The 27,705-nt window shown below is 40.2% G+C and overlaps 1 protein-coding gene across 3 annotated transcripts in view; it reads left to right on the plus strand.

The window, feature by feature from the left end:
* MANBA (mannosidase beta) overlaps positions 1 to 27,705 on the plus strand; it is a 47,788-nt gene that overhangs the window by 14,822 nt on the left and 5,261 nt on the right. For all 3 annotated transcript variants that reach the window (XM_026050911.1, XM_026050909.1, XM_026050910.1), the window contains 11 exons: positions 2,418 to 2,528; positions 6,388 to 6,539; positions 7,371 to 7,488; positions 9,846 to 9,932; positions 10,290 to 10,457; positions 13,195 to 13,413; positions 14,776 to 14,940; positions 16,028 to 16,172; positions 21,691 to 21,833; positions 23,571 to 23,828; positions 25,504 to 26,659. In XM_026050911.1, the coding sequence (XP_025906696.1) occupies positions 2,418 to 2,528; positions 6,388 to 6,539; positions 7,371 to 7,488; positions 9,846 to 9,932; positions 10,290 to 10,457; positions 13,195 to 13,413; positions 14,776 to 14,940; positions 16,028 to 16,172; positions 21,691 to 21,833; positions 23,571 to 23,828; positions 25,504 to 25,728 (1,791 nt within the window). In that variant the 3' untranslated portion in view covers positions 25,729 to 26,659. The remainder of the gene's footprint in view (positions 1 to 2,417; positions 2,529 to 6,387; positions 6,540 to 7,370; positions 7,489 to 9,845; positions 9,933 to 10,289; positions 10,458 to 13,194; positions 13,414 to 14,775; positions 14,941 to 16,027; positions 16,173 to 21,690; positions 21,834 to 23,570; positions 23,829 to 25,503; positions 26,660 to 27,705) is intronic.

Raw genomic sequence — 27,705 nt, forward strand, 5'->3', positions numbered from 1 at the left:
GTAAATAACCCTTGGATCCTGTATGTCACTTTTTATTTACTATCAGCAGGTATCTTGTCTCCCAGGATGTTGTTTACTGAGTTGATTGGGGCTAGAATATACTGGAATGTACTTGGGTCTGTCTTGGCTCTCCTGAGAGAGAGGACACCTTCCTCAGTGTGTTCTCTAACTGGTAGGGAATTTGGAGTAATGTTTGTGGAGCTATGCTGCTTACCTTGTGATTGCTTAATGACAGCAGGAGATGCAGGAAAGCAAAGCACGCTGTGGTGAGGGGATRACTCAATTGAAAAGGGAGGATCGAAGAAAACAGACTTTGGGTGTTGACAAATCTGATAGTTTGTAATGTCTGAGAGTCTACAGTAAACTTTGTGTATTTTACAGGGTTTTGTTAATCCTCTCTCTTGCTGTGTAACTCTGTATTTGTTTCCCCAGCTTGACTGTATTAGGTACTGTTCATGAGTCCTCTTGTCAGCTCGAGTAGGTAAAAAGCCTCTGCTAAGCAGGGTATTGTACACGTAGCTGCTCACATATTGTATGTTTTGTTTTATACATAAAATAAAAACATACAAATATAACATTTTTTGTTACTGTTAGCATTTGACATGCAAGTTACACAGGTTATAGCCTAGCCTGCTTTTGTTTGCAAACAGCAGTCTCTGCTTAACCCTTTCAGGGATTACATTGAACAGGTGCTGTGACATGAAACTTTGAATGTGATTTTAGTTCAGGTTGTCACCCTACCCCCAAACTCAGAGAAGATCCGTTGGTGGAGTRTGACTTCTAGTGAGGTTTGTGAGGAAACGCTCTTTAGAATGGAGGCAACAGCCGTGCTTTGTTATTCTGTGCGCACGGAGGACGTCACTGCATGAATTCACAGCAGCTGATGTGTCCGAAAGCCCTGCGGGGGAGTCACTGAGCACGCTAGAGCTCTTGCTCTATACAACAAGCTTGCATGGTGTGTATTAGAGAGAGACCTTTCCAGAAACACAGTCTTGGCTGAGAACTTACTGCTGGTTACGCTGTGAAGTCGGTGTTGGTTTGGGTGGTGCATGCAGCCTGGGATATGGAGCAGGCTCCTGGATGCTGTGTGCTGGTGTGATGGCGTTTTGCTCACCAGCATAGGGGTGATGTCACTGGTGACCAATGAGATGCTCCGTCGTGCTGCAAATACCGTCTCGTTGCTGGGGCACGCACAGTTTTATGTCTTTCTGTTAGTGTGCCTGCACTGCAAGGGCTTGTGCTCCTGCATGGGCACTTACAGTAACTGCAGATCACAGAGGCTGCAGTGTAGATGTACTGGTGGTTGTGTTGCAGTGTGGATGCAGCAAATGTTAAGCAGCTGTCTGGCCTAATTTTGTTGGAAAAATTCAGGCTCTCCTTGCATGGCTCTGCTCGGCAGGGATCTGTCCATTGTTTAGTTGCGTGCATTGCTGCTTGCTTTCCCCAAGCTCTGTGTRGTGCACTCAGCCGACGTATCTTGTCGGTAGGATTGAGCAGCAGAAGCATGCTGTTGGGATGGAGACATAGCTATAGGAAATTCATTATATGAATGTTACTGTGTGTGTTTTAAGTCATACTGTCATCCTAGAGACAGTTTTTTCATAATTGTAAAAATGAACTTGATAGAGTAGTAATGAGATGATCAAAAACTGTTTAGACAAGGCAGAAAACACTGAAAAGAGAGAATGAAACTTTTTTTTGAGTTAAAAGCTTGACACAACTGAGGCACTTGGTGTGGTTACGTATTACCAAGATGATAGCTGAAAAGTGTCGACTCTGTAAACAGAATATTGTATATGGTAGATAAAAGGAGCAGTTAGGAAAGGCAAAAATAGGAAAGTGTAAAACTCCTGATGATCAGTGGGAATTGCTATTTTTATTACTATTATTTTATTGTGCCCAGAAAAGACATAGTTGCATCTTACATGATTATTTGGTGGCAATCCCTCTGTAGTGCCTAGAAGGTAAGTAAGATAGAATCCCCATTGCAGTGGTCAGAGCAGGACCTGCTTCTCCCTCGGAARGCTGCCATGTGAGTGGATTTGGTGGAACAAGGACGGGGGATGAAGTACAAAGGGTGGTGCACAAAACCTGTCCTAAGACTCAGATATTTAATTTTTGGTGGAATATTAGATTAGTGTACTTTAGCTGAGAGATAAAAGCCAGATGTTTGCATGYGTGTTTATGCATGCTTGTGGCCCCCAGTGGATGCAAGATGGGGTGGTAGCTTCTACCTCATTTTTCTCTCTAAGGTGTGAATACTTTTCACCCTGCAGGTGCAGCTGTTTGAGAGATCCCCATTAACACAGCTCAGCTGAGGCATATAAGCTCATTAGGCTTGTAGTATTCACTCCACAGTGTCCAAAGGTTKGTGTTTTGCTTGGTTATGCTCTGACTTTCATTGTTTTATGTTCAAGAGTGCTACAGTGGAGACGTGGTGGCCAAATGGACATGGAAAACAAATTGGTTACTACGTGGCAACCGTTTTCACCATGGAGGCAGGACACAAGGTTGAGAAATTTTCCAAGGTGAGCCCTTCAGCTTGATTACAGCTGGCAGTGTACTAATGTTAGGACAATGCTCTGCATGGCAGATATCTAGTACTCTTGGGCATTTTCATGCTTTTTAATTTGCATGTGAGTATATGAGATATAAGAGCTTTCGAATGTCACAGTGTATATATTAAACAGTTTTCTGACATCCTTAACCTTTTTAAGTACTTTCACATGCATGCAGACTGGAGGATGGCTTGCAATTATTTGAAAACCTCCAAAAAGATGTTTGTTTGTTCTTAAATTTTTGGCTTTAAGGAAGAAAAGCACTCTTTGACTTGAAATGTGATTCTGATGGCTTTGTGTCATGTCCTGAAAAGTATTTAAGWTTTATATAATGAATATGGAGAAGGAGGTTTGTTTATTACTGAKATTTTTCCTGTTAATTACCCTGTGCCACATGCTGTAGGTGTGCCTGCTTGAGCAGGAAGGTTGGACTAGATGATCTGTAGAGGTCCCTTCCAACCTTAAATATTCTGTGAATCTGTGAATCTGTGTAATTCAGTGTTTTWAAAAAAATGTGGGATAGGGTATATTTCTTAATTATTAAGAAGCTAGTATAGCTTCATTTATTAGAGTATGGTAGATGTGCTTAATATTTTAGAGGGAAACATCTTAAGTATGACCACCAAAATAGTATTTAGGAATGTTTGTGTAAGGATTCCTGGAACACACTGTCTGTATAACACTGTGTAGAGTTTACAAAGAAGCCCAGAAGAGGTGATCTTCAATCATCCACTGGAAAAAAAAAAAATCATTGAAATTAGACTGGGCCTCTCATACCATCAGCACATGGAAACAGCCAAGTAAATGTCTGCATTTATTAGGTGTCTCTGATGTGTATTGCTTCACTAAAAGCTAATCTGGTCACCAGGCTTCTGAAACTGCTATTCTTTGTAACATTTATTGTACTGAAAAAAATCATAGATAAAGCATGGACTTTGGAAGTCCTAGTCTTTTTAAGGTTAGGTCTTCTGTTTGGTTTCTTTTTTTAAAGTTCCAATAATAATGCCTTGTTTTCTTAGTGATAAGATTTCAAAACAACAACAAAGACATAGCATATTGCATTTGGAAAAACAGGCTGTAGAAAATTTCCAGTTAGAGTAGGAAAAAAGGAAAATTTGGTTATTATATGAAACTTATACAGTGCCAAGAGATTTAATTCATTGCACCTGGGCAGTTGCATCTGGCCATTTCATAGAGCRCTGGGACTTTCAGTCACAGAGACCTCATGTTCTGCACAAGAYACTCAGATGTGCCCTGCCCCTTTCCCTGCAAGAACCCTTCAAGTCTCGTATCGGATTTCACTGCCCTTGTCTTGGACTGCTTTGTTTCTGCTGTGTCTCCAAGATGCTAACTAATCCTTAGGGAAAGCCTCTGGGAAACCTAGTTTGCRGTTATGTTGAGCTCTCTGGGACTTTGGCCAGCTATGCTGGGAACTGCTGACTGAGAGAAGTACCTGCTCTTTTGGAAAGAGTGGCAGGAAAAAAAAAACCCAAAACATTTATGGCCAGCATCCTGGACAAGCATTTTTGCTTTTTTTCCCCATCTGCATTGTTTGGTTTGAAGTTTGTTCTCAGGATAGCATGAAACAAAGTCATAGCCAGAAGTTTTTGTAGAATGAAACTGTTTTTCTTGGGTGAGGGTGTATCCAACTCTGTTACTAACAAGTTGCTATCCCTACATCAGGGATTTTATTGCCTCTTTCATTACTGCTTAAGAGATTTGTTTGGATCTGAACTCCATTTCCCCATTATGTTTATTTCTTCCTCATTGTAATCAAAGTTCTTTTTTAATTTCATGATACTATTTTAGTACTTGGAAGACTGCAGCCTACAGCTGGGTTCCCTTCCTTTCCTCTACATTCTCTTTTTCCCTAGGCCTTTTAGCATGACTTCCAGAAGTCTTTCTTTTTGGCTTCTTAGTTGTTATGCTGCTTTCATGCTGTGTGCTAATTTACTAAATCAGCAGGGTGTTCTGTGATCTTGTTTTAGTTCTGGGCATCTTTACTCTGTAGTTTTTTTTCTTACCTGTAAGATCTGGAAATCCCAGATGTGATTAAGGGGCTACTTGCTGGCTACAAAGCCTTCGCATGTGACCCGTGTGACTGTGTACAGAACCAGCTGTGTGCTGAGGCTGTGGTGGCTACAAGGTYTCCTGTGTGTACTCCAAGACTAGGAGAAATGTTCAGGGATAGGAGGAGCAAGATCGGTCCGTCATCCTGCTAGGTTTCAAAGTGACCAAACTTGTTGTAGTCAGAGGGATGCATCGCCATGTGTGCCAGACCCCAGCCTGGGGGAGCACAAGCACACTGAGCCCTAGAGGCCCGGGGAAGTGAAATGTGTCTGAGAAACTGTTCCCCTCGCTTGTGCTCTAYGGGTGGTTCTGTCTGGGTGTCTCGGTCTCTCGGATTTGGCAATTGCAGGAGTTTGGCTTTAGCGTGAATGAATTGATATTGAATCACTTCTGTAATGGGAGTGCTCATTGCAAGTGCACTTTGAGGCAGACCCAACCTGTCATTAGGACAGCCTCCCAAATACTTTAGGAACCCTTGCTATAAATACCACTCCTTTTATTTTTTGGGGTACAAAAAAGTCATGCTAGAGCTTGAGTTTGTTCCARATAATTGAATTTACTGGAAAGAGGTCAGTATGTTTTAGCTAGTATAGCCAAGTACTTGTATGTGGTTTTTAACTTACATGTAGCTTTTATTTCATAACCTTCAGTGTTTAGGGGAATTGTGAAAACTTTAATGGAATACTGGACGTTTTATTCAAATGTTTGTGTTAAAATGAACATGCAAAACATGAATTATAGGAATAGGTGGTTTACTTGTTCCAACTGTAGCTTCTGATAGAGAGCCAAGGTACAAGGTACTTAAGACCTTTTGAAATAATAATTTGAAGGAGAAGGAGTTGCTAGTTTAAAGGTAATAAAGGTAGTCTAAATTAAAAAAAAAAAAAAAGGGGGGGGGGGAGATTGGTTCCTGTACTCTGGATCCAGATTTGTTGTTTGGAGCGTGTTGGCTGAAATTCCTCATTTGCATTCCTTCTCTTTCTTTAATTTCTCAGTGGTAAGGAGCAAATGGGTACCACAAGGAAAAAGAGTTTTTTTTTCTAATCCAGGTAAGATGAGGTGGAACAAGGAACAGGGGGAAAAAGACCAAAAAAAAAAAAAAAAACCACCCACAGGATCTCCTTGGAAGAGACACATTGCATAATATCTGGTAGCTGTGCAGATGCCTGAAATGGCAGCTGTTTTCTATCTGCCCTGGGACAAGTGGAGAAGACACCCCTACAGATAAGGGTTCAACACAGTATTATTGCAGTCAACTAATTACTTTCTTGTGACTGTACCTTTATCTGGAATGACCTTAAACACCTTAAACCAAGTCGGTGGTTATTTAGCTGAACTGGTCTCTGTGAAGCTTTACTCCTGAGTATGCTGCTCAAATACAGCTGTGATGACCAGGGGGCTTCACTTCCTCTCCATCTTTTTTCATTTGTGTGTGTATTTCTTTCMCTTGATTTGACCTGAAAGGTAATATTTTTTTTAAGAGAAGCACATATTGCTTTCACTGAATGCAGGATAACCTTAAAGTTTCTGTAGTTTCAAAAGTGGATAGGTTTATCCACAGGACTATTTTTTAGCCTTGTTAAAGTCTATTTTGATCAAGCAGGCATTTAGAGATGAAACTATGTCTTGTTTTCTTGACATATATAATTCTGAGTTGTTAGTGTTAAGGTAAATTATTTTCATCGTTTTTCTGATACTTTCTTCTTTTATTTGCTTTAAACTCAAGTGTCTTTTTTCACCCCCTCCCATCCCCCTACAGGCTTATTTTCGGACAATAGAACTTATTCAGGAGCCTATTTCTGGGTCACCGGGTCTCAGTTTCTACTTCAGAATCAATGGCCGACCCATTTTCATGAAGGGCTCAAACTGGATACCAGCAGATTCATTCCAGGACAGAGTAACCTCTGACATGTAAGCCGCCTTTGATGTCTTATAAGGAGAAAGGATCATTTTATCTGCTCCTGATTCTCTACTGAAGGAGAGGATTGAAGGCGGGGGACTTCATTCAAAGTCAGACACTARTTGTTGTAGTCCAGGGAGACCAGAGTTGAGGCTTAAATAATATTAATAGAATTGAGTGATRTTCAAGGCGTCATTTAAGTGTTTATCTGCAGGGCTGCTGGCATTTTGAGGTGTTTTAGAGATGCTCCTCAGGATGTCTCATCTTAGTGCCTGGGATGTCCTTATTGGTACTTGAAAACTAGGGACCTGGAAGGGCATTTCAGCAATGGCCCAATCCATGTAGCACAGGGAGATGCAAGTGCGTCCTAGCCTCTTTTCCTCTTGTCATCTTGCTCCAGCCTCGGGCCCAAAAAATTGGGCCTGAATCCCTTTAGGTGGGAATCAGAGTGTTGGGATCTTTCTCCTCTTCCCCCTTTCTCACTATGCATTATGAAACTTAATGAACTTATGAAACTTTGAGAAACTGTGAGAAAAATTGAGCTTGTGATYGATATTTAAAGCAAGTAGTAGCTAAGGAGAGAAGAGCTCTGTAATTAATAAAATACAATATTTCTAAATCTGGTTCTGCAAATATTTCTGTAAAAACACTTGCATGTGCCACCCTATCTGTTTTGTAAGTGGTAACAGGAACCAAGGAACAACTTCTGGGCAGAATTTGCTTTTGAGACCTTCATATGGATGTGTATAGGTTTAGAAAGCATCAAAAAGGACAGTTTCTGTTGTAGTTAAGTTTTGAATTCTGATAATGATCAACTTTYTTGTTCTTTTTTGATCTGACAGATATCGGCTACTCTTGAAGTCTGCAGCAGATGCTAACATGAATGTCCTGCGGGTCTGGGGAGGAGGAGTTTATGAACAAGATGAATTTTATGATATTTGTGATGAACTTGGAATAATGGTAAAAACAAACAAGAGATCATGTATTTAAAAAAAGTCAYGAAATTGTAWWTACAATTTTTCTAGATGAACCAAGTTGGAGAATAAATATATAACTTCTGACTCAGTTTTCCAAAGGAGATCTGATAGAGTAGAAACCTGAAAAGTCAGATCAAACTTTTTTTTATGTGTGTGTGGATATTTTTCTTTTCTGATTTTGTTTGGTTGGATTTTGAGCAGTTGCTAATTTTTGAGTCTGTTGAAAGCAGCTGTCATGTTTTCRGAGTCTTTATATTAGATTCCCAGCATGTATTTTACTCTTATAGCTAAGGCTGCAACTGTGTGCTCCTTGCTTCTTATCACCACCCTTCCCAAACCAGAATCTCTTTTTCATCCCCTGGCTTTCTTCCTAGCTGTCTTCTGTATCTCTTACTCTTTCCCAGATCAGAGTTACAGACTTGTGCACTTAAGTCAATGTATCCTATTCCTTGTCAGACTAAAACTCTTAACTTTATATACTGTACCTCTCCTCCAGTTCTATGTTTTCCCAGTTTTACCACAATAGCTTTTTTTATTTAGTTTGGCCTGAGGCTAAACGTGGAAGGCCTCACCCAAAGGKATATTATGAACAAACTGTAATTTAGTATAAACGTAGCTGTAAGGGGAATACCTACTGCAAATACTGATGATCCTAGATGAGTACTTTAGAGTATATGAGCTTGGAAGCAAGTATTAATAAGTTTGGTTGAAGAAATGATGAGTGAAGACTATGTTGCATCTGCTGTTAAAATTCCAAGTGTGTTTGATGTTACTATAAAGCATAAAAACAGGAAACCAATATGTTGTCATTTTAACTAGGGAATCAGAAAATTGCTGTCCTTCTGCTGTCTGTGCTTGGTGGGTAGAAAATAGATGATATATCCTTTTTATTTTACTCATTGGAATGAGTGCCCTGATTTTTGGGGCTTCTGGGTACTTGTACTTCTTTTGGTTTTGATACTTGGTGGCTAAGTAGGTCACTCACATCAGTGCTTGTGCAGACCTTATTTAGGAGCCAAAATAGCAAGAAGATGCTGAAAAGTGGACCTTTAACATCTGTGGTGCCTACCCTCCAGAATAGAAGCTTTTGGTTATGTTTCCTCTGATGGCCTTGCAAAGGCATAAAAACACTTCCGAGTCAAACTGTGTTTAAGGGAAAAGGTTGATGATTCACTGCRGGGAAGTGGAAAAAGCATTTCTTGTCATACAGAGAGTTTTGCCTGGACACAGAGCCTGAAGGATTCTGAATAGTTCTTTAGTGATAGCACTGCCTTTTTTTCTGTTAGTCCTTTACAGTTATTAAAAGATCAATTCTCTCCCACTGACCTATTCCCTACCTGCAGTTTTCTTAGTGGATGGTACTCTGAAAGAGTCATGGAAAAGCACTTTCTTAGTACAAGGACACAATTACATGAGGATCTGGGCTGGCTGTCTCCCTTATTTTTGTGGTGTAATGTTCAGAGAAATGCAGTCTGCTGAGGAGGACTCTCCCCTTTAGYTTCATGTGCTCCTCGGAGATCTTTCCATTAATATTTGTAAGGTAGACACACTCTAAACTGTAAATTAAAAAAATGGAGCCTGTAAAACAGTCAAATCTATTTCATTAGGCTGCTTCATTTTTTATTTTTTTTTTATTGCTTGAAAATACAAATTAAAGAGAGTAATGCTGAATCCAAGGGCTTTTTTTCTGTAACTATTTGATCTTTCTTGATGAGAATGATCACCATGCTGTTAGAGGAACGAACTTGTTTGTCTCCCTCTAACTGGGTAAGATCGATTCTTTTAAACATCAATTTACAAAAATCTACTATGGAAATATTTTGCTAGGAAGTACACTTGGATCTGTTAAGTGTGTTCAATATTGAATCAGAAGCATTATTCCTTTTATCAAATACTTGAGGCTTGTTAAACATGTAAACTAAGCAGTAAACACAAAACCGTCCATTTCAGGTAGAGGAGTTCTTTTCCTATATTAATTTCTGAGCAGGGYGTGGATTCTAACTGTTTTGTTGCAACCTACTGAAATGCATCCTTCTAATAAATGTTGCTCTGACTGCTGAAGCCTAGCAAGGTCTCGTTCTCCAGGATAAATAGTTTTTAACTCTAATACTTAGGAAAATCACTGTGGAGTCTGTACATGATTAAGCTTATGGAGAATCTGATCTTTTTTTTTTTAGTGATATTTTTCAAGTATACCAAATTAAATATTTTGGTGCGTTTTTTTTTTTTTTGACACAAATAACTTCTACCTGAAAAAAGAAATGTGCGTCCTGAAAGTTGTATATTGTTGAAGCAGGAAAGATGATTTGTTAACAGATCTTTGTTTTCTGTGCTCTCTAGATTTGGCAGGACTTTATGTTTGCATGTGCGCTGTATCCAACTGATCAGAATTACTTGGAATCGGTGAGAGCAGAAGTTACTCATCAGGTATTTGTCTGTATGTGTTGAAGATCTGTTTCCCAATAGCTAGTTTTGATTAACTGTAAGATTTAGGTTTGCAAAAATGTTTGTTAGAAGGTATTTGTTAGTGTACATTTAGGAAGCAGGCACAAAAACATACCTTGCTAAATTCTCTTTAACTTGCTCACAGGTGTTGCCAGCCAAGCACAGGTCTGGGCCTTTCTCGTGTCCAAACTACCTTTTCTCAGGAGTGTAGGGAACAGCATGAATAWAAAACACATGAATTACACGTACCTTCGGACTTGTAATTAAAATATTAATACAAATGTTTGCTTTAGAAAAAGTAGTTTTGGCTCACTTCTAAAACTATGATGTGTATTTCAGGTAAGGCGTTTGAAATCCCATCCATCAATTATTTTGTGGAGCGGCAACAATGAAAACGAAGCGGCAATTGCTGGCAATTGGTTTTCCATACCTCATGCTGACAGAGAAGTCTATATCAGAGATTATGTGATGCTTTATGTGAAGAACATCCAGGAAATTGTTCTTTCTGTAAGTGATCTCAAGAAACTAAGATGGGATATGGTGTGGCAGAAGGTATGAATGTTTGCTGGAGCAATTGRAACAAATTGTGTGTGGAGGTATTCTTTTTATCCTTTTGGGAAAAGAAATTCAGCATATTTTTGAGGAATTGCACTTGCCAAGCTCATTTAAAGAATTTTTTTAAACCAAAGAGTATTCCACAAAGCAGAATAAACCTCAAAAAATAACTTTGATGTCTCTATTGTTCTCTAGCATATAAGGAAGACCTGAAAACTTAGTAAATTTTGATTTTTCTTCTTTCTCCTGTTTTTTTCMATTCACAAATGGCTTTGTTTGCACTGAACAAAAAACCTTTTTACACATGAATTCATTTACTTAGATGGTTAATTTTCTTAATGGTGGTTATGTTGAAGGATATCTAAACAATCTAACTGTATAATAACTGTTAATTAGCTGTTTAATGATCTAACTGTTTAATAGCAACTGAAGAATTTCATAAAGTCAACATCTCAGTGGTATTTTCTTCCACTTCTACAATAAAGTATTTGAGACAAGACTTAAGCTATGGACATGCAAACAGAAGCATGTGAAATTCATGAAGTCCACTATGATTTGGCACTACTGCTTGTGTGGTTTTTGTAGTTTTACTTCTCTTCCTGGAAGTATTGCAGTTCCTTCATTTATTTCATGGAATTTACTTATAACTTTTATTTGTATAGGTAGAATAAAACTGAATTTAACAAAATCTTAATTTGACATTGTGTAGCTAGATAGGAAATAACGAACCTAAAGCTTGAACTACAGGTGAGTATTCAAGCATCCCTTTTAGCTGAGAGCTGTGTGAAATAAGGAAATGTAAAACTCGTATCTTGACCAATTAGAACTTACCTCTTTAGCAAGAAAATATGCATTTTTGTTAACCTAAAAACAGTAGTGGCCTTATTTCCATTTAGTGTCTGTTGTGCAACCTGTCATGATTGCCTGTAGAATATGCAAATACTTGTCCAATTTCTGTCCTTTTCAGGATGAGATACGTTTTATGTCCTGGGGCATAAAACCTGGGGCTTAAAGACCAGAACTTTCCCTGCAATAAGCCAGGCAATCAGTATGTAGGTAATGGACAGTTACTGCTTGTTACAGCAGATTACTGGCTTTTTCAGAGTAGCTATATCCTAAGGAATCTGTAATCCCATTTCTTTGGGGAAAAGTAAAGGTTGGGTAAGCAATAAAAACAAGGCACCATGTATGGCAAAAAAGGATCCAGCTCTTGAGTATAGCAGGCTTAAAGGGCTGTGTTTTTAAGTTCCTGTTCTTCATATTGATAATGTTTTGGGCTTTTTTTAAATGATTATGGTACGTGTTTGTCAATCAAGTGGGGCTGTCTTTGGTCCCTTGGATTTGCTTTAAACTTAAAATAGCAATGTTTAGTATAGAAGGCCACTATTTCAAACTATATAATCTAAAAATGTATTCTAAATATTTCAGTTATAGAATCAAGATAGTAAAGTAAAATATATATTTCTATTATCTTAATATGTATTTCAGTCAGCTTTTTCCAACAAAATTATTTGTAAAGGTACACTGTGCTATTTCTGTCATCATGTGTGGGTTTCCTTGCCAGTGCATGTTCAGCGAAGGGAGATGTTCTGGCTGGATGTTGTTTTTAGTTATTATTTACTTGTGCAGTGTTGCTGTTCAGAAGAGACCATTCTTTATTTTAAACACAGGAATTAACTGTTTTTGAGGGCTGGAAGGAACCATGCAGTGACAATGTCTAAAGTTCTGTGTACCATGGGCTAGCAGAGGAAACCTGTAACTACTGGAAGATCTGGACTATAGCACTTAAAGAAACCTCCAAGTCTGATCTAATTCTTAAGGGAATCCAGAATATCCTGTAGTAAATTATTTCAATAGTTAACTACTCGTGTTTGAAAAAATAGATTACAAAAAACACTTAAGTGCTTTGCTGTATTGGAGCCAATAACTTGTGCCTGTGACGGCGAGGTCTCCATCTTACAAGTAGGGCACTGAATGATTTATACCTGAGAGAGATTCCTTCAGTGCTTTGCAGGGTTCTGATAAAAGATTTTGTGTACTAAGGAGGCTATAAATACAGGTGCTCTGAATGATTTGAAATGTAACCCTTCATATAGTCTCATCTAGCTTAACGTGCAAAACCAGCCAAAATGGCAGCGTGCAACGCTATCACACAGGCATTAGTAGCAGGACACCTTGGCCTCATTAGAGCTAAATTCACATGACTGCCTGAAAAGAAAAGGGAAAAATCATGGCTTYGTCACTGCAGAAATACTGCAGAAGTCATAATTTTCCATAGAGAAGAGAAGCCACAGTACTCAAATATTAATGATTCTTGAGTTTATTTTTCACGAGATATGCTTCAAATAGCATTCATTAAGAATTTAGAACCATAGAAAATGGAAAATCTCTTGATGTGAGGAGAGAATTCCTTAGAACAGCAGAGCAAGTGATATTATGACCAGCTATCCTCCAAGTACAGGAATAAGAACCCAATTAAGCAGGTGATGATAATGAATGTTCGGGTACAAAGAGAATGTTTTTCAGGTGGTACCTCAGAAATTTGCCAAGGCATGTTCTTCCCCTTCCCTCCTCCCTCCACCCTTTTTCAAAATGTAGTCTAGGTATCAAATGATAAAAAATGAATCTCCTTGAGGAGCTGTGATTTTTATTATTATTATTATTATTATTATTATTATTTTAATTCTAGGAAGATAAGAGCCGTCCTTTTATTGTATCCAGTCCCACAAATGGTTTGGAATCAGCTAAAGAAGGTTGGATCTCCCAAAATCCTTATGATACCCACTACGGTGACACTCACTTCTATGACTATGAGAGTGACTGCTGGGACTGGACGCATTATCCTAAAACTCGTTTTGCTTCAGAATATGGATTTCAATCCTGGCCTTCTTTCAGTACCCTGGAAAAGGTAAAGCTGGACGTCCAAACCTTGCTGTCTCTTTTTGTCCTCGTTTTGGGAAGGCAGCGAATCATGTCCCAGTAAACTACATCATCACAGCTGTAATTGGGGTGATACCTTATTAGGTTTGGTAGGAGGAGGGAGAGGTAGGAGTGTGTTTTGGTATGTAGGGAGGAGAGTGAAGTGATCTATTTTCCTCATTATTCAGTGTATTTACCTTGATTTTGCAAGAGGAATCAATTTTAATACAATCAGTCATGCTTTTATTAAAGTTATCATTGTTGGAACACTGGAGAACAGTGTTGGAACTTCATTTTGATTACCTGTGTTTTAAAATTGCTTCTCCCCTCTTAACCAGTAAACATCATTTTCTTTTGAGATTCCTGGTTCAAGAAACTTGTATTGATGGAAACATTGAAGCTGCTAGTGTTCAACTTTGCCTACTGACATATTTCCAAATKTATCCCTTTTACACATGTGTATCTCTTCTTTTGTATGCATACTAAAAAAATACGCCATGTTGTGGCTCACAACAGTAAAAAGCAGGTGGATGTGCTAGGTAAACGAGGCTGTATTATGAGACAAGTAACTCTGTATATTCAGTAACTCTTAATAATAACTCTGTTTAATATATAGGTTGGTAACAATTTCCTGTTGTTACCAAGATCTGTTTTCATGGTCTGTGTCTTAAGGGCATGTGTGCTGTTAGAAGTGAAAGAAACCTAACTCAGGCCAGGTTGTGCTGTATTCTCAAGCACCTTGATTTTTATTTTTTTACCAGTTGCTTAAGAGGATTTTTTTTGCTCACCAAATCTTGGTATTTTATGCTCTATGCTCTTTGGTGTTTATCTATCTAGTTGGAGCAGAGCTGTGCTGTTTGTCCAGTCAGAGATGACCATCATGTTGAGATTCATGCATGCCATAATCCTTACAATTTGCTACACAAAGTTTATTATCTTTTCCTAAGACATAATCTGTACTTTCAGACATATTAACAATGAAAATGATTCAATTAACCCAGCCAGAAGAGGAGCAAATTCGAATAAAAAGGTTTTTATAGAGATTGTAATTACAATGAAAGCTTAGCAGTGATGGCTATGTGAGCTATGCTAGGTAGTTATTCTCAGAGTCTGTTACTAGAATCTTTAGCTCTTACTAGCCTTTGAAATATCATATCCTGGAAAGAGTGCTGGCTCTTATTTTTCTGAGTTGTTTAATATGTATGGTTAATGTCTATAGGAATATATTCCTGATTTTAATATTTTTAGATGATGGTAGCAGACCATCAATGAATATCTTTGAATATTCTGCCATTCACCTAATGGTACATTTTGTTTTTACTTTCTGATCTTTCTTTCATGTTTTCAAAAGGTTTCTTCTGCAGAGGATTGGTCCTACACAAGCAATTTTTCTCTCCATCGACAGCACCATAAAAACGGCAATGATGAAATGATTCAACAGATTGAGCATCATTTCAAGCTTCCCCAGAGCACAGATCCTGTTAAAAAGTTCAAAGATATGATTTATCTCACTCAGGTAACAGCAAGGTCTTCAGTACTGAAGTGGCTTTCAATACTTGTTCCTGTAGATACTGCCCAGCTGTTAAAAGAGAGTCTTGTCTGTTCCATTAAGTAACATAATCATATGGAAACTGTTTCTGCCTTGGGGAACTGGAGAACCTAATTGAAGATGGGACCAGCTTGCGGTCCTCTCCATTTTTGGGGGTAAACTCCAACTTTCCTCACAGAAAGGCTGGAAAACTTCTCAGGGAAAGCTTCATGCCAGCATCTCCCAGAAACAGGCCAAACTGGGAGCGTATCTGGCTGACTGCGTGTGCTGCCCAAGGACCTGTCACCAGCTGTACTCACTCACGGAGCTGGTACAGGATGCGGGCATGGGATGGACATCCTTGGTGCACAGCATTTCCTAGAGCTTCTCCATGTCATTCCTCTAGCCTGGGTATGTTTCACTCTCATTGTGACCTTTCTGGGCTTATTGCTCTGTTTTTGCCACAAGGAATACAGCAACTTTTAAAAAGAAAACTTTTTCTGGAGAATGAAATTCTCTCTGAAGGAGTTTATTAGAAGGTTCCTTTTCTATTAAGGACTGAAACAGTGCTGTGTTAGAGAAGATGCTCTGGGTTTTTTTAATCAGTAGATTATACCTTGCTCTTTATCTGAACACTGACTTGCTTTGTGCTTTAGTAAAGGCAGGGGTAAAAGTTGTGCTGTGAGGTCCTGGCCCAAAAAGCTGTGAGGGTTTTTGCAAGGCAAAGTCTGTCAAGACCTTAGTGAGAGATCAAAGAACAGTTTAAAGATCCTAAAATAGGGATAGCAGAAAAGATAAGGAGAGTACCTCTGGATCTAGTAGATAACTAAAAGTTATCTTTTACACTTTCCACTGACTTAGAATAGCTTTTCGCCTCATTTTGGAGTGAGTCTACTAGTATGCTTTTGGAGATGCTAACTTTCTTTATTGCCCTTTTCATCTTGGACACTGCTTCCTTGACTTCTTGAGAACTTGGCCGGTGAAAGTACTGGTTATGTGAACTTGTGTTTTCTGCGGATATATACGTGTGATTTGAAAGTACATGACTAATTTTTTTAATGTTTTGTTCACCCAGGTGATGCAGGCACAATGTGTAAAGGCAGAAACTGAATTCTATCGCTTCAGCCGAAGTGAAATAATCAAGGGAGAAGGACACACAATGGGTGCACTGTATTGGCAGCTCAACGATATCTGGCAGGCACCTTCATGGGCCTCTTTGGGTGAGTTTTGCAACAGTTGTGTGGTAGGACACAATGTGTATCAGGCTTGTTTTGGTTTTCCTTCACTGGAAATACCATAGTAAGAAATAAGACTCTGTGTTCTCTTGAGATAAACCTGTAGCTTTGCACATGTTTCTATCTATATTTAAAATTGCTTATAACTCATAATTTCTTTAAAGTGTATATATATTTTTTGTTTCAGTGATATTCTCATTTTCCCCAAGGAAATAACTGTCACTGCTTCACAGAAAGTAGCTTTATCTGTCTTCAAGGTTGTTAAAGATAGATTCTCAGTGTGGTTTGAGCTTTGAGCTGCCATGTCTTTGTTATGTAGAACTTGATCTCCCTGAAACTGTGTGATATGTTAGCCAGGATTTTCCAGAGAGGTTTTGTATTTTTTGAAAGAGTTCTAAAATAGACATTTCTAAGAATTATTCTGTTTCCAAAAGAGCCTGTCCTAGAAATGCCTGATTGTATTTATTGGTTGTGCTGAGCAAATGTATATGTGTGCCATGTCACCCTGGATGAAAATAGTAAGAGAACTAGAGGAGAGTTTATATGTTTAGTTACACTTTCCATAATCCCAACAACTTTAATTTCCAGACCTCCCTCCCAAGGTAAAATGATAAACGCTTTTACTTTTACTTGTAATTAGCAGTAGTGTGTTGGCAAAATCCTGTGGCACTCCAATGCTGTTCTGAGCAGGATCATAATATTTAAAGGTGAGCTATCCAGTGTATTTGGGATCAGTATGGAGAAATGGTAATTTCCAGAGTATGAATCCTCATGTTCACAGCTGTCTAACAAGTAGGATGAGTTATCTTCCCTATGCCAAATTAAATTTTCATAAAACTTCATATGACACCTCTCACCCAGCACAGAGTTCTTTCTCTTGGGAAGTTCCTTACAGAGAAAGACAAGATGAAGAGTGCTTAGCTTTTTGCCTAACTTATTAAACAGCCAGTGTCAGGTGAGGTGAATCATTATTTGTGACTAAGTGATGCTGCTAATACACGAGCTAGCTAAGCTGCACACAATAGCTCCATTTGTGCCTATTCATTTTAGAACACCAAAATGGAGCCGTCAGGCAAATAGAGATAAAATTTGCTTAGGGAATTAAAAATGGGGAAGGAATGTGTGGTACGAGGGAAGTGGCTGTGCTTTGTGTCTCCAGCAACTTGCCTGGAAGCCATTTGGAAATGGAGAAGCTGTTCTGTGGTAGCCATTCAGAACTTGAATAGTTTCTCGTTTATTTGAATGCTAGTTATTTTTACATATTCTGTTTTCTAAAATATAGTATGTATTTAAGGTTCTATCATATCAAGAAATACGAAGGAACTAGAAAAAGCTAATAGTTTGAAGTTCTGGATCTATCCCTGGGACAAAATGCTGCTTGGCTCTGTCTGAGAGACTTAGCCTTCCCGTCTTTTCCTTTTTTTGCTATGATCTTCGTCCATCTCTCTCTCTCTTAAATTCATCCAAGCATAGAAAACCCCACCAATAAGGCACAACAAACCACTAGAAACTAAAGGCTGTTTTATTTTAGCCTTAAGACAGTGATCCAGCTCTGGTGCTTGTACTTCTGGACTTTTTGGAGTTGTATTAGGAAAAGCAATATCTCAATGTTTATTTTTATGGTTCCAGTGATGACTGATGCTCTTTAGGCTTTAAGTCCCTCTAAAGAAAATGATCATTGGAAAAATAACCCTTTGTGAAGCAAAGTGTACTGATAGATGAAGAAATTGTGAAGACTATAAATGTCTTTTTAAGTAAAGAGCTGATGTCACTGTAGGAAATRCATCAGCTACTTGAAATATTCATAAGTTGCTGAAGTTAGTTTACTGAAAGGATGCTCAGCAGAGATACAGCTGTCCCTTTGTTTCATTTTATTCCCTCAGTGTAGTGAGGAAAGGTTTAATATTCATTTAATTAGGCAGYATGGTAGATGGATTTTTTGAAATGCTAATAGCTCAAATTTATGCAAAACTTCAGATAAATTATTTTTATTTGCACTTCAAAAAGGTGTTTCTGCATCGTGTTAGATGGCATAGTAGCATTGCTGATGAACCCTTCTCTTACTTAAATCTCTTGTTTCATAAATGGAACCATGGAGGGGTTCACATAATTTCCCACATGAAGCGGAAGGGCTTCTTCGTGACATGAGGAGGGAGAAGGTACCAGGTATATCTTATTTTAACTTACCTTTAAAATGCTTTCTTGGAATTGAATGGAAACACAGCACAGCACTCCTGTTTTCACCCTCAGTTCAGAACTAAGCAGGTTTTACCACACCTGTGTTTTGCTTGTCAGTGCCTGGCTGCGGATCTGCCTGTGTCGTGTCAACGGCTTCAGCGCCCACGCAGCGTGTGTTGCTGCCAAGCTCTATACTCTGCTTGGCAACTTACCGCCCTCCCAGGGAAGTGTCACCTTGAGGTGTCACCGCGTGGTTCTCATGAGGTTCCTGTGAGCAGCTAAGTGGCTTTTATTGCAGGTTCAATTTTTAGAGCCCCATAGTGAGCTGAAACCACAGGCTATTAGGGAGAATAATAGATTTGCATTCATGAGGCTGACGCACGGAAAGAACTAGCAGCTCTGGCAGTGTTTCTCTGGTTGCGCTTGGTGGTGTGAAGAGGTTAACTCAGGATCCGTCCCTGCCAGCAGAGCAGTTTGCTCTTGTTCCAGCTCCTGCTGTAGGAGGCTTCAGGGAGCRGGCGGCAGCCAGGGTCCTGGTGTCTCCTGACAAACCCAGTTTGAGTTTGCTCTTCTAAAGTCTGGTGTTACAGTGAGCGCAGGCACCACTTGCATGTTGTTATCAGGAAGGATTTGGGAAACTTTGACTTTCTTGGAGAATTCATTTAAATGTTGGCAGAGGGAGGGAGAGGAGGAAGAAACCATCCCAGAGTTGTTTTAAATAACTTTTGACTGCTGCCTGGGGACATGCATGCCTGAAACAGGTAAGTTTAAACTCRGAATTTTCTCACGATAGCTATTGCATCTCCTGCTTTCTCACTGTATGAGAAGTGGCAGGAGGAAAGTGTTTCATATATAGCTTGCTTATTTTTTAGGTCAGGAAATGTGGCTCTGGTTTCAAGGAAATCAAGGCARCAGTTGAGCTGGAAAATGTGTTCTTCAGAATGGCTGTAGGTTTTGGAGAGGGAAAATAGCAACCTATTTAAGAAAAACTTGATTCTTTTTAAGACAGCTACTGTTTTTTTGCAAACTTCCCCAGACAATAGCTGAAGAAGTTTAACACTACAAAGGGATTTTGAAATGGCAAAAACTTCTAAGTGTGTGGTTTGTTTTCTTTTGTTTGGGTTTTCTTCCCCTGGAGAAGTATGCTGTCAAATTTATTCCCATATTCTGAACTATTTTCCCCATCTTACAGGCTTTCAGGGAGCTCTCTCTTTGTTGCCAAGATAGACCAACTTCTGTCTTTCAGTCCAGTAATGACTATAATGCGGCTACATAATCTGTTCTGAAATCAAGGTCTAATGAAGATTGAGGATAGGGCCCATTAGCAGAAAAATGGCACTTTATATTAAACTAACAGAAACTGCTCTACTGTGTTTGTATTATTTGTTTTCATATTTAAGGCTAGGTTTTTATCATGTAAATTAAGACTGAGGTAAAAATTGTTGTCATCAGACTTTGAAACCTCAGGCTGAGCTGGGTGTCTAGCCTGAGCCCGCAGGGAAGAACCTCTCCAGCTCTGGCAGACGAAATTCCTGAGAGGCTTGTGGCAACACGGAGGTCTCCGGAAAGCTCAACCCCTCCCTGGGCCCGAGGTTAGGCACAGTGTTGTTTCTCAGATGAGGCCCTTTTATTTTCCAGATCAGGTGCTGCCCTGTAACTTGCTCTGCTTCAGTAAGCCGTGCCCAAACAAATCTCTTGATCTTTTCAAATTTCAAGGCCCTGACAAGCAATTTGTTAGCACTTCCTGGCATTGGAGCTGTTGTCCTTCAGACCACCAACGCTTGCTGCCAGCGGTTGTCCCTGGGATGCAGGAGCCTGGCTCTGCTCATGCTGTGTGGTACCAGCTACACTCCTCAGTGTGCAAATAAGCTGTATCTTGGAAGAAACTCAGCAAGCTCCCCTGAATGATTCTTTCAGGTTTCATCTCTTCACTTTGCTATGGTGCAATTAACCCAAATGCCTGGGTTGTCTTTGGGCAGAGGTRTTGACACCACATGGCCCAGCTGAAGCTTGTCCAAACATCTGCAGGCAGACAGGAGCTTTGCTTGCCTGTTCCCTAAGCTAGCCTTTTGTGAGCTTGCTGGAAGAGAGGAGCTGTGTTGGGTGCTGCCTGGCACCGGTGCCCTCTGCTCCCAGCACCCAGCTCACTCGGGTGCGTGGAGTGTTGAGAGCATGTTCAGATCTGCCCGTGAAAGCCACAGACATACCCTGAGAGACCTGCATCACCCTGGGGGAAGCTGTAGATAATGAGGTATTTGATAAGTCCTAAGAACTTTGTCCAAATGCCACAACACAGTTCAGGTGATTGGTTACAGCACAAGCACTTTACTGGAAGTATTTTTCACTATTGCTGAACTTTRAACCTGTTGTACAAAGCAGAGAGCCAGAAATAAGTGTGTAACAGGGAGTATGAGTTTTGTTTCCGTGTGAGATCATGTTCATGAATTTGTTGTTTGCCTTTAGTGTTGTTTCATTCACTAGATAATGGTAGAGAAAAGCCAGAGAGAAAATGGTGGTGGGGGATCCTGGGTAGAAATGGAGGAGAGAAAGAGAAAGTCTTTGAAAAGGCTGGTGTGGCAGTATCCCAGTTGGCAAAATTGCTTCCTTTGGAGAGGAGATAAGTTTGCATGGCTTTTCTGGTTTGTAAATAGCATTCTGTCAAAATCTTAAAAGTAACAAGGTGCACCTTTTCCTCAAATAGATAAAATGGGTTATTTGGCATATATCTACATAAACATGTACTTTAGTCCCATGCACTAAGTGTAGTCTCCAGAACTTTGCAAATCTGTTTTACCAACTTCAGAGCTGTCCCTGATTTAAGAACTTGATTTGGGCTTCATTGCTATAGATGTTCTCCCAAGGGAGAGTCGAAGGAAGAGGACCGAGAAGAGGGGAAGGCAAATTAGTCAGGTTAACAGTGTGTGGTTCTTTTCAGTGGTGGCAGTGCATTTTCTTGGACTTTCAACAGCATATGCGGTATAGCTGCATGATTTATAGGTAGTGTGCTATATCAGTTTTGCTCCTCACCTCTGTGTAAGGCTTTCTTTAATTGTATGGCATCKTATCAGTGATAGCACCAACATTTTCACAAAATGTGACTTTCTGGTAGAGCTCAAAGCTTGAAAGACGAATAAATTCCTTCCAGAGCAGAGCCTTTCCTGGGAGCAAAGAGCAACCCCCAGCTGCTCCCTGCACCTGGTAGAGGTTCAGGAGGGCAGTGGAGATGCTGTGCTGGTTTAAGAGCATCTGAGAGATCAGGAAGGGACCATTTTCCAAGACAGTCTTGGATTTACTCTGGATTTTTCTCCTTTTTATCCCTGCTCAGAGTATGGTGGTAAGTGGAAACTGCTCCATTACTTTGCCCAGAACTTCTTTGCACCCTTGTTGCCCGTGGCTTATGAGGATGGAGGTGTCTTGTTCATTTATGGGGTCTCAGATCTTCACACGGACCATCAGCTGACACTCAGGGTAAGTGACACCTTCCTGACCACCCCTCTGTCCCTTTCCCTGTGGTGTCAGCAGCAGATATTAGAAATTGCAATAAGCCCCTGTTCACGTAGGTGTGACCCAGCAGGTCTGTGCCCATGCCCAAACACAGAGAGATGGAGTTCTTGTCCTTAGGGCTCTTAGGGGCAGCACCATCTCTTACTGCTATAATAGCATGTGCTGCCTCCCAGCTTCCCAGAGCCAGGCATCACCTGCGTTGCCTGCAGGTAGAACTGAGGTCAGTTCTTCTGCTCAGGTCTTACAGGGGGGTATGACTAAACAAAGTTTGAAAAATGATGCATCACTACTGAGCCTATCTGTGTGCTGGGTATTAGAACTAGATTAACTGACTAAATTGGGAAAAGCAGAATTGTACCTTCCCTTGCCGGCACTGTATCTATGCGGCTTTAGGGAAAGATGGCTTTGTGAAATCCTGACTTCRTGAAATACCAACTAAGTGAGCTCTAATTATAAGGTAATGTGTGCAATGTTGCCATTCTGCTATTTATGGCTTAATGGTTTTCTGTAGAAATGATGCTAGGTATAGCAATCGTGAATTTTACTTTGGTGTGTGACTTGGAAAGCAATGTTTGGATTACTGGGTCATACATTCTTGCTTTTCAGTCTTTTTAAGATTTGCTAACATGCCTCAAATGAATTCACGGACTGTTTTCCATTTACAAGAAACAATACTTGATGTAAAGGATGTGGAAAAGCTGTGAGGGTTGGGAAAACAAGCCTGGAGAGGTGGAATGACTTGTTGGCTAGTTCAGAACCAGGTGTTTGGGTGTCCCAGCTGCCATTTGACGGCTGTCTTTGAGAGGCTGTGGGGAGTCCTTAGGTTTGTAAGGTTAGTGTTGCTTAACAGATCCCCTCTGGCTTCTGTTCTGAAGAGGTTTGGGCAGTTAACAACTTCCAGTATGGAAAAAAGTTGTTGCTTCTGGATAGCCAGCTGTCAGAGCAGGACTGTGCTTAATGAAATTGCTTATTTCTGGTCTGAATTATAGTTGTGGGCTTAATTTCAGATTTTCTGTTCATGTTGAAGGAGCTATGACAGGGCAATTCCAAAGAATATTTAGCAGTTCATGTAAAACAGGAACTTAAATGTTTTGAAAGGAGCTAGGATCTTTTTTCCCCTTAAGCATAAAGAGGCATTCCTAAGGTATGCAAGATCTGTGGGAGACTGTATTTTCCTGTGTTAATATAATTTCCATAATCCCTTTAAAATGATGCATCTTGCTTCTGTTTAATAGCGATTGTGCAGAAACTCCAGGTTACCCAGTTGGGTTATGTCAGATAATGCTGAGTAACTTCAAGAAAATCCTTTATTTGACATTTTTAATTGGGGAGGGAAGAGTCAGAAAAGGCTAATGCGTTTTTTCTAATTACATTTTCCTGCATGCCCATCACAGGGATTGGCAACCCCATCTTCTCCAGGAGCATGGAAAGAGCAAAAGGCTTTTGACGTCAGGAGGAGCAACAACTCCAGACTGTTTCAGACAGATTTGGTTTTAGGTTTATTTAACAGCAGTTTATTATTCAGTATTCGTTGTTTCAGTCTTTGCAGAGTCTTTTGTTATTAGAGGTGGAAATTGGCTGGTACTAGTAGGAGGGCATCTCTTGCAAAGMGTGGCTGAGCCAAGCACTAGGATGGTGGGTTGTTTTCACAGATAAACCTTTTCATTTGATAGCTTTGTGCCCTGTTTACCCTCTTGGCAGGTCAGCGTGCACGCGTGGAGTTCCTTGGAGCCGCTGTGCACCCTCATTGAGAACAACGTGACCGTGAAAGCCCAGAGCGCTCGCCCCMTCTACAAGGAGCCCGTAAGCGACCTGCTGCGGAGATGCGGGAACTGCACCAGGACAGGCTGTGTTGTCACCTTTGACCTCGTGGGACAAGGGGGGCTCCGCAGTCCCACGAACTACCACTTCCTGTCGTCACTAAAGGATGCTGTGGGATTGGAAAGGACTCAGCTTAGTGTGAGTATCAGTGATGAGTTTTGCTAATCTGGCCATTTTGAGTTGTTTGCCTGCTGCACAGTGTCCAATGCCACTGATGTTTTGTCTCTAGCTGTAGCAGTTCTAGAAGAGTGTGACAGTGTAGTGTTGTATTGTCACCTCGTTGGTGCATTCCCTAGATTTCTCCCACATCTAGACAGCAGTGTCTGTGTATGTGGTTGTATGTGTGCATGCTTAAACCTCACACTTTGGCCTGTACGTTTTAGGCTGAGATTCTTCCTAAATGGATGATGGCTAAGCAGGACAGGGACCTGTGCATTCTCCTATTTAGGATCCAAACTGCAGCTCTGCTGTTCCGGGCTAAACTAAGCAGTGGGGGAATAGGAGTCTTTAATCTCTTTGAACCTGAACCTGCTTAACTGCTTTACAAGAGGAAAAGAAAAGGCCAGATTTTCCTCTTATCTCATTCCCAGCAGCACAGCCTGCCTCTGGAATATACAAAGGAGAGAAGGCAGCCTTTTTTTTTTTTTTTTTTTTTTTTTTAAATGGCTGGTGGCACAATCTGGAGTCTGAGTCATGCTGGGTTTTTTTGAAGATGACATCACCAATAATAAAAGCTCTCTAAGTGGAGCAGCGTTAGGAAATGTTACTTTTCTCACGGCCATGTTCTCTCTTCAGGATTAACTAACAAGGAGAGCTAGGAAGGATATATTGAAAAGCAGTTATCTTAAAGTATGGAGCTGTGATTAAAAAAAAATATATGAATTGCATTTTGCAAGAAGCTGGTGCTACTATGTGGAGTTACTAACAATCTAGACTTTCAAATATGATATTAATCAAAGCACTGCTTTTCATAGTGTTGCTTTGAAAAAATGTGCAAATATTTGCATTTGTTCAGTAAACTTTCTGCACTTTAATGCATAATTTGTTTGCCTTTTTTATTGTTCTTTGATATTTTTTATTTATAGTTCATTGGTATTGGAAATAATAAAGCAGAGTATAATGTGATGAGGAGTGGAGAGGGCAGCAGGGYTTTTAAGCCTCAGAGAGACTAGCTGCTGATAGGATTTAATTAAAAGGTTAGACCTTGCCCTGAGAGTTTCCAACATAGCTGCCTTCTACCTGTGGCTTGAAACCTTCACTGCTGTAGTCCATTAGCATGAAGTGGCCTTACTGCGTTACTGTGACTTTTCTTGTCATCTTATCCTGTGTATTTCTATTACTAATATAATTAGAAGGGCCAGCTACTTTAGCCTGTGAATTTATTACAGTATGTTGCAAAAAGCACAGATGCATCCAACACAGTAAGTATAAGATACTAGTACTAGGTACAGGTTGTGTTATCATTTATTCAGCTATTTTTGTAACAAAATAGTAGAGTGATGCCCCTTCATGGCATTCTTCCTTTGTCTGTAATGTTCTACAGGAAGGCTCTAAGCCATGTTTGCCTGTCTTGTGTATTTTTTATATATTCATCCTGTGGGTTTTGTCTTTTGTTCCTAAAGACATTTCTATAAGAGAATTGGGAGAAGAAAATAATTTTGATAAAAATGTTGTTGTTTGCAGTCTGTTTTACAGACATGCAGCTCTTGCTCAGTTTGTTCTTGCTGAATGTGCACGCTTTCACTGATACACGTGTGTGTGTGTGTGTGTGTGTGTGTGTATGTATGTGTGTATTGTTTTGTATATCTTCCAGGCTAGCATATCCCAACAAGACAGCGTTTATATATTGGATCTTCAGACCACTGCAGTTGCACCTTTTGTTTCTCTGGATGTGGGGAGTATAAAAGGCAGGTTTAACGAGAACGGGTTTCTCATGACTGAGAAGAGGAAAGTGGTCGTGTTCCAGCCTTGGGAGCCCACCACTGTTGAACAGCTACAACAATCTCTGAGCTTGACCTCTCTGACAGACGTCATCTGAGGACGTCTCCATGCCTTCTAGATGAGGAGTGAAGTAGTTGCATTCTTCTGCATTTTCCCTCTTCTTAAAAGCTGGTGTGATGAAAGACATGAGCTGACTGGAGAATGTATTGCCCATTCCTGTCATGTGTGGATTTTAATTGCTCTTTCAATGTAAAGATACCAACAACAAAGCTTACCTATGTTATATGTGATGCATTTAAAGTAAAGCTTTCTTAGGTAACTGGAAAAATATATCCCAGATAAAAATTGGGAGGGATGGGTTGGTGTAAGAGAGCTAGTGTGAGTCTTCCAGTTCACTATGGATTTGTCTGATTATGGGGTGGTGCATTCATCCTGAGYGAGGCTGCACAAATGTGCATCCCCCAGACCACTGGTTTGAGCTGTTTGCAGATCCCAGTCCTGCTTCCCTCCTGTCTGCAGCTGCTTTTCCATGAAGGTGTCCCAGCTGCCTCCTGCAGGGCAGGTACTCCAAGAAGACCCAAACCTGGACTGCCCACTCAGGTATCAGGCAGATCCTTTCTACTTTCTACACAGGGAAGGAGTATGAGACTTGCTTTGTTGCTTCATGCAACATGGAGCAAAAGCCTTTGAGAGCTCTGTGTTTCCTCACTGCTCCCACACAGCTGCAGCCCCAAGCCCATGGGGCTGCTGAAATGCTTAGCTGTGAGCGTTGAGGGTCTGGCCCTCAGGAAGGCAGTGGCTGGAAGTGCAGGTGAGTGAGCCTGCCCCTGTCAGGCTGTTGAAATTCAGACTTGTTTTCAGTCTGTTTTGAAACATGCCTGGTGTCTTGCTCAGGTCCCACAGGGAACGTGTTGCAGTTTGCAGGAGAGCACAGGGAGGAGCCAGCACCTTACGCAGGAGCTGCTGGAACTGACTGTGCTGCTGTTGCCCGTGTCGCTGGAGTGCCCATGCGGAGAGTGGCCCCTCTGGTGAGTTGGAAACCTTTGAGGGATGCCCCATTGCAGTGGGCAAAGTGCTGGGCACGTTGGCTGATGCTCTGTGTCTCAGAAAGCTTTCTGAACTCAAAGCTGAAATAAGCCCGAGTAAAAGGAAAAGCTTGAAGAAGAAATGTTAAATGCAAGCTGCTTATAACAAAGCTGTTGTTGCCTAAGAGGGCTTTTTTTTTTTTTTTTTTTGGGGGGTGCTAATATTGTCCTGGTTAAATCATGAGTAATGAAAATATGCATGCATATGTATCAATAGATATATAACACACATGAAAAGGATAGCAGTAAGATTTAACAGCTACAACATAGATACTGATAAAGGAAATTAAAAGTTACCAGAGWGACATTCTAGGCCAGCAAAGTAAGAAGAGAACTAAAGTTATTTCAGCTTCCTGAAATGAAGGTGAATCAAAGCAGCAATAGAGTCAATACAAGGTAAAGATGGAAAAAATTATGTAAGCAAAAGATATGGAATAACTATAATTAATATTACTGCTGTGCTTTAGGAGAAAGGCAGGTTGAGTTCTTTTGTCTAAATTGATACAGAAATGTTTCCTCCAGCAATATTTGGCCAGAATTTCAAAATGGCTATTTATTAATAAACATAATTAAGTCTTCTCATCCTCTGAGGCACAAATGAAGTAATCCAGTAACTTGGATGTTTAAGAACAGTTCCAGTGAAGGAACAGTTGCATAGAGTGAAAAGATCAGCTATTTTATTTAGAATATTCATTTAGTGTCCCTGTTTGCATTACTGTGAATATTTTAAAATTAATATTATTCTAGTTCTCAATCAAGAAAGAAGCTGGGGCCTCTTTTGTTAAACAGGCTGCACTGGAGTTACTGCAGCTGGCTAGCAAGGCAAGGAGACAAACTGACATCCCCAGGCCCTGATAAAGGGGCCTCGGGCAGCTGTCCCACTGCTGGTTGCGTGATCAGTAACCTGATGAATAGCTGGTTGACAGCATTTGGTCACAAAACGCTCAGGGAACTACAGGCCCAGATGATTTCTGTTGTTTTAAAAGCAT

Source organism: Nothoprocta perdicaria, unplaced genomic scaffold (assembly GCF_003342845.1).
Source record: "Nothoprocta perdicaria isolate Ctin4 unplaced genomic scaffold, notPer1 scaffold_71, whole genome shotgun sequence".
Taxonomy (NCBI): domain Eukaryota; kingdom Metazoa; phylum Chordata; class Aves; order Tinamiformes; family Tinamidae; genus Nothoprocta; species Nothoprocta perdicaria.